At 46.1% G+C, this 6,516-nt stretch overlaps 1 protein-coding gene across 2 annotated transcripts; it reads right to left on the reverse strand.

Annotated features, from left to right (window-relative positions):
- Positions 1 to 2,635: 2,635 nt before the first annotated feature.
- Positions 2,636 to 6,316, reverse strand: LOC118302796 (protocadherin-20). Of its 2 annotated transcripts, none has more exons than XM_047331735.1 (2): positions 6,106 to 6,316; positions 2,636 to 5,736 (listed from the first exon to the last, which is right to left on the reverse strand). In XM_047331735.1, exons 1-2 carry the CDS (start codon positions 6,291 to 6,293, stop codon positions 3,171 to 3,173), a joined length of 2,754 nt encoding a protein of 917 aa, XP_047187691.1. In that variant the 5' UTR covers positions 6,294 to 6,316; the 3' UTR covers positions 2,636 to 3,170. The 2 variants fall into 2 exon arrangements, with proteins under 2 accessions (XP_047187691.1, XP_035485131.2); XM_035629238.2 differs by having other exon boundaries at positions 2,636 to 5,792; positions 6,106 to 6,264.
- Positions 6,317 to 6,516: the final 200 nt, after the last annotated feature.

A 6,516-nucleotide genomic window follows, 5' to 3' on the forward strand; every position in this document is an offset into this window, starting at 1 on the left:
CGAAAAATGACAATTAAACATTTTGACTCCTCCCCCCCACCCCATGTGGTTCCATGACTCACGCGTGTGTCTCACCCACCTATTGTCCGGAGCCGTTGATTTTAATTGCACACGGGAGAATACTCCATCACCATAACAGCTGGGCTTAAGCCATAATGGGCCTAAAGGGCTCGTGTGACTGTTGCGTGTGTTGTCTTATTCCAACATGCTGAGGGAGGATGACTAATTGATAGAGTCGCTAAATGCGAGAAAGAGAAAGCTGATACAGGGAAATAAAGCCTCCATTTTTGTTACTGCAATTAATCATATGACGTTATTGTTTGCACAGTGTGAAAAGAACAAAACAAATGTAACACTGTGCAGGAACCCTCTTAAATTATGTGTCACTTGGCAGCAAACAGCCATCGCCTTTGGCAGCTGATCTTTTTTTTTCTCGGCAAATATGGAACGCACCGCCCGAAGTATTGATTTTGTTTTGATTTTTGCTTATAAAACGTGAACGCTTTTTCTAATGACATACAGCTGCAATTTCCTGAAGTCAGGGACGCCTCTAATGCTTAATGTGACGATACAAACTGCTGAAATGACCCATCGGATCAATCTACATGATCATGTCATTATTAATTAGCAACAGCCTCGAATTGAAGGGTTCCTTGGAAACACAGATAATCATTTTACACGTTTTAAAATATCCGGTGACATATGAAACTTCTTTCTGTTCGCTGCCCTTCTTCGAACTGACATGCCTCCGCCTCCCTCTACTCTCTCTCACACACGCACACACACACACACACACACACACACACACACACACACACACGCACACGCACACGCACACGCACACGCACACACACACACACACACACACACTAACACACACACACACGCACACACACACACACACACACACACACACACACACACTAACACACACACACACGCACACGCACACGCACACACACACACACTAACACACACACACACACACACACACACACACACACACACACACACACACACAACCTAGGCATGTACACGTGTGCATGTTTCTTTCTTTTGATCTCAGACAGCTCGACGGAAAACTTGTACATATACTGTACGTTCCCTATTACGTAAAGGACGATAAGATGCATTCCCTCGCGGGTTAGTGAGCTGTTATAACAGGACTTGAGGTGTTGCCGCCTGTCTCGAAAGACATGACCGTGCACTTGCACGCGTGCGGTATGATTGTGACCTTTCAGCCTATTTGTGTAATGCACAGTTTGGCCAGAGGTGATTACCGAGGATTACGCTGAGCTGTTTTTAGCTCCTGCTGTGGCCCCCCTTGCTTACACGACGGCGCTCCGGCCCTGAAATGCTGAATATCGACTTGAGGCGCCGTGAGAAGTGTCAGAACCTGATTGTCATCAGTGCAGTGTCTGCATGTTTCCTGTTTGCCAAGAGCCCAGCCCGAACAGGTTTGGAAAGGCGATGTGGCACCAGTGAGTGCCTCACTTGGGAGTGTGCACGGTTGACAGGAAATAAGGAGAGTCCTAAAGCCTTTTCTGTCTCCACACAACTTTTCATAGCAAGCATGCAAACAGGCACAGGGAGGAAGCCATCAGAAGCCCTTTTCACAAGCCCTTGGGTGATACTTCACAAACCTATGGTTAGAAGTACTGTGATTGCCAGTACCACTCCACAAAGGGAGAGAAGTGTCTCGGGAGAAAGCTGCAGCTGCGAGTCAGCCCAGCGCGACCCCGGGTGTTACTTCAACGCGGGGCGACGAAATCAACACAGGGCACTCGGGCTTTTACTGCTCTTGCACTGCTTCGTCTTGGTCTGAGGTACAACGCCGTGGTCGATTTGTACACCAGATTAAATCTTCTCTGAAGAGGATGCCAAAAAAAACAAAACCAAAAAAAGGATTAAACATCTGGCAGTTAATTTACAACAACCTGCCTCTCAGTCAGGGAGCGACAGGTAGAATGAATTGTGCCATAAACACTTGACAGCATGTCGGTGCATGTGAATACAGCAAGAATCCAGTGTATTATAAAAAATAAAGTATCTTTAATAGTTACGTAGATCTTCTTTCACAAACAGCATGTTTTCACAGACACATTGAGAATTGCATGGTTGTATAAAGGGGGGGGGGGGGGGGGGGGGGCGAAGCATGTTACTTGAAGCAGATGTAAAACAATGAAGAAAGAATTTAAAATGCTCAGTGTGATGAACATATCTGATGGCATTTAAAGGTTTTCACACACACGACATGATCAGTGTAGCCTTACACAGGAAGTACCGACCACGGCTCTCAGATGTCACACAGAATTAGAACTAGAGGTCCACTTACTAGCTTTTTCCCCCCCAGAGCTTTTGGCCTCATCTCATTGTATCATATCTTGTATTATCATTCTACATATGCGGGAATGCATATCATCCCATAAACACCCATGCGAAAGAAGACTATGAAGTGTGATTGCAAGCTCTGGAAAAAAAAGGAATAAGTGGGCATTAATTCATTTTTTTTGTGCATAGTGTGTAAGCATATACACAGTACAACACAAGCATAGAATTAGATGTTTACTGACACAGTGAGCTTTCCAAATATGACAGGGTTTAACATTGCCTTAAATAAAGTGATGAATCTTGATTTGCATTTGCAAAAAAAAAAAAAAAACTGAGATTCCAGATGTATCCAGCTTCCAAGAGAAATCATTGACTGTGACAGGTAAAAGATGAAGATTGTTGTGCCTTGAAATGCCTTTTGACCTTCTCATGCTAATGCAAACGTTTTATATAAAGATGTAAAACATTTTGTACAATATTTACATTGGACCTTAGATGAATGAGTTGCTCTCATGACTTTGTAACAAAGCTGCTATTACTTTGACACCCACACTAATTTATTCCTTACTTTGGTTTTTCTGACACTTCACAACAGGTGTCACTGTTCACAGATGTGATGAGGACCAGAGGCGGACTAGAACTGTGTGCCGTTCTTCATCAGTGACAGAAAGTCATGGCGTTCAATTTAAATCCCAACACACTGCAGTAATAAAATTCATATGACAAAAGCGAAAAAAAAAAAAGCAACTTCAAATAAGAACTACACCTCTGACGGTGAGTTTTGTAAACATTCATGTAAACAGTGGTGGTGGTTTTTGGACGCGTGGACAGCTGAAGTATTAGATGTTGGATATCTGCCTGAGCTTTCTGTTCACGACCTGCATTGAGTCATTCTTCATTTTTAAAGGCATTTCCACCTCTGATCGTTTCTTCCTGTGCTTTTTAAACCTCTTGCAGCATATGTAAGATGTCAGCGTAACAACTGAGAAGAACAGCCCCAGGCACGCCACTGACAGAACAATAAGGACAGGCTGACAGGGGAACAGCTCGTACCTCTCAGGCCCCTCTGTCATCTGGCCAATGTACCAGGGTCTCTCCTCTATCTCTATGTCAGCCTCTCTGGTCAGCAGACTCTGGATGTAACTCTCGTTGCTCACTGTTTCATTGACAAAGAAGTTAACCATTACTGTTGAGTACAGCGGCTCGGGCTGACCATGATCACTGACCTTCACCAGAAGGCTGTAGAGGCCGCGGTTGCTGAGCTCCCTCTTTAATGTGATATTTCCTGTTTCTGGGTCAATGGCAAATGACCCTGGCTCGCCGCCTTTCCTCTTAATGATACTGTAGGCGATCACAGCATTCATGCCTGTATCCTTGTCCACAGCGTACACCTCTGTGATAGATGTTCCTGGCAGCGTGTTGGGGAGCACTAGCATGTAGGACTGATTGGACTGCGGGAAGAGGACAATGGGTGGGTTGTCATTTACATCCAACAGGAGCACGGTCACCATGGTAACACAGGAAAGCGCAGGTTCTCCACCATCAACGGCCTCAATCCACAGCTGGTATGTCCCTTGCTGCTCGCGGTCCAGTGATGTCTTGGCCCTCAGGGCCCCTCGCCCTGTGTCTATCATGAAGATGTCGGTGCCGTTGAGGATGGAAAGGGCCACCCAGCCGTTTTCCCCCGCATCGGCATCTGTCACAGAGAGGACCCCGATCTCACCGTATCCTGGGAAGTTCTCCGGGACAAAGAAAGTAAAGTCCTTATTGATGAAGCGTGGGCTGTTGTCGTTGCGGTCTTGCACGGTCACCACCACAGTTGCAATTGACTCCCTCCTGGGTGTCCCCTGGTCCACTGCTCTCACTATGAACCGGTATGTCTCTTTGTCCTCACGGTCCAGCGATGTGGTCACAGTCAGGACACCTGTCACACGATCTACAGCAAAGATCCCAGGGCTGTCACCTCCAAGGAGGTAGATGACTTCCCCTCGCCCTTCGCTGTCCTGGTCTGAGGCTTGGAGCTGGGTTAGGAAGGTGTTTGGTGGATTGTTTTCCTCAACAGATATTTCCACCAAAGACTGCTGAAACACTGGCGCATTGTCGTTCTCATCCAAAACCTGCACCTTGAGGAGGGTCTTGATGACAACCCCTCGAGTATTCTTTGCAACCACAATTAGCTCGTACTCCTGTATCTTTTCATAGTCCAATGGCTCTGTAGTCTCCAGCAGGTACTCGTTCTTGAACTGCTGATAGGGGCCGAGCCTGAAGGGGCCAGCCCCTTCCAAATGACAGTCCACCCTTTGGTTCATGTCAATGTTTTTAACAGTAAAAAAAGCAATTGGAGAAAACGCTGGCTCAGACTCCTTTAATGTCACCACTCCATCCTTTTCTGGTGCAATGTACCGGGGTATGACAGCGGGGGGTCCTGTAACAACTCTGATGATATGGACAGTAACAGTAGCAACAGCTGGGATACAACCAGGTCCATTAGCCAAAACGGTGAGTTTGTAAAATGTGGATGTGACAGCGTCTATTTTCGCTGCTAGCTTGATCACCCCCGTGATTCTGTCCAAATGGAACAAGCCCCTGGTGTCCCTTGGCACACGTTCACTGTAAGCGTAGCTGATCTGAGCATTAGCACCAAGGTCAGGGTCAAAAGCATGCAAACGTGCCAAATGTGCCCCTTTGCTGGTATTCCCATGCAGAGTGACATTAATGTGTGACTCTGAGAATTGGGGGCAGTTATCGTTCACATCTGTGATGACAATTTTCAAAGTAGCTGCGCCGAGTAGAGGAGGGGTCCCACCATCCTCTGCAATTATGTCTGTAACGTATTCAGCCTGTGTCTCTCTGTCCAAGGCTTCTGTCACAATGAGGAAGGGTGTGAGCTCCCCTCCGTCATTCTCTTCAACGTCCAGTGTGAACACGCCAAAGTCGTTCACCAGCCAGTAGGTCTGCACTCCGTGGCGAGCCAGGTCCGGGTCCACGGCAGACTGCTCCACTGCATAACGAGCATTGACCGGTGCGTTTTCAGGGACGGACATGCAGATCTCATCCACAGGGAACTTTGGCCTGTTGTCGTTCACATCCTCAATTAAGATCTTGACTTTGATCAGCTGAAAGTACTGCTGAGGCAACAGGAACACATCCAGCGAGAGGACACATCCCTGCCCTTCCGAGGTATCAGCACAGAGGGTCTCCCTGTCAATCTCTGTAGCAGATGTGTAAAGCTCCCCAGTGGTGTTATTAAGGTTCACATACTGTCCACTGACCTTCTTTTGTGGGAGAGTGAACAAAAAGGGGGGCTCAACAGTGAAATCCAAATGTAAGTCTACTCCAATGGCCCCTATGAAGGTCCCCCTGGGTAATCCCTCCTTTATCTTATAGATGAGCTCTTTTGCTTGGCTGAAATTTGCAAAACAGGAAAGAGGGCTGGTGTAAAGCAAGAGGATGCACAATCCCTGAAATACAAGATAATTAAAGATAACAAAGTTTAATGAGAGAGCTGCAGAATAGAACAAGATCTGCCAAATGAGGCAGTGCTATTATTCAGTTTGAAAATTATTATTTAGTTATAAAAACAGACGCAGAGCCCTTTGTAATCATTACACTATCATTATGAGGATCACAGAATAAAAACAGTAGAGTAGATGGGGCCTACAGTAATTGTATGTCTGCCTTAGCAATATAAAATTGTATTCACAGTGTCATAAAAGAAAACTTAAAGTTTTGCACGTAAAGTTTGCATGTAAAGTGAATTATTTAAAGACTTACCCATATTCCTCCTCTGTTGCTAAGGCTGGGGTGTCTGCTGTCGAACATGTTTGTGTCTTATAGTCCAACACTTTCCTACTTACAGCCGCAAGAGTGGCAGCTTCAGTAACCCAGGCATTTTGAGTGTTGAGCAGCGCAGACCTCTGCTGAGTGCTATGCCTTATTGCTATCTGACTTGAGCAAGTCATTCATCCCACTGCTGGCTCAGGACACTCCCACCGTATGCAAATGAGTCCCTCATGCTCACCAATGAGAGGCCAGGGGCACTAGGAAATGTATTTCAATTCACAGATTTCTTTTTTTTTTTATGCACGCCAGCAAAGCATAGTGAAACACACACACACACACACACACACACACACGCACACACACACATACACACACACAGTCACACACTCTCTCACACACACA

The sequence above is a fragment of the Scophthalmus maximus genome, chromosome 4 (assembly GCF_022379125.1).
Source record: "Scophthalmus maximus strain ysfricsl-2021 chromosome 4, ASM2237912v1, whole genome shotgun sequence".
Classification (NCBI taxonomy): Eukaryota; Metazoa; Chordata; class Actinopteri; order Pleuronectiformes; family Scophthalmidae; genus Scophthalmus; species Scophthalmus maximus.

Bases quoted from the DNA above. Each gene is read 5' to 3' on its own strand.
- LOC118302796 (XM_047331735.1), bottom strand. From the start codon at position 6,293: ATGACTTGCTCAAGTCAGATAGCAATAAGGCATAGCACTCAGCAGAGG. The intron at 5,737-6,105 runs GTAAGTCTTTAA...TGCAAATTTCAG, and splicing joins GCAACAGAGGAGGAATATGG to CCAAGCAAAAGAGCTCATCT.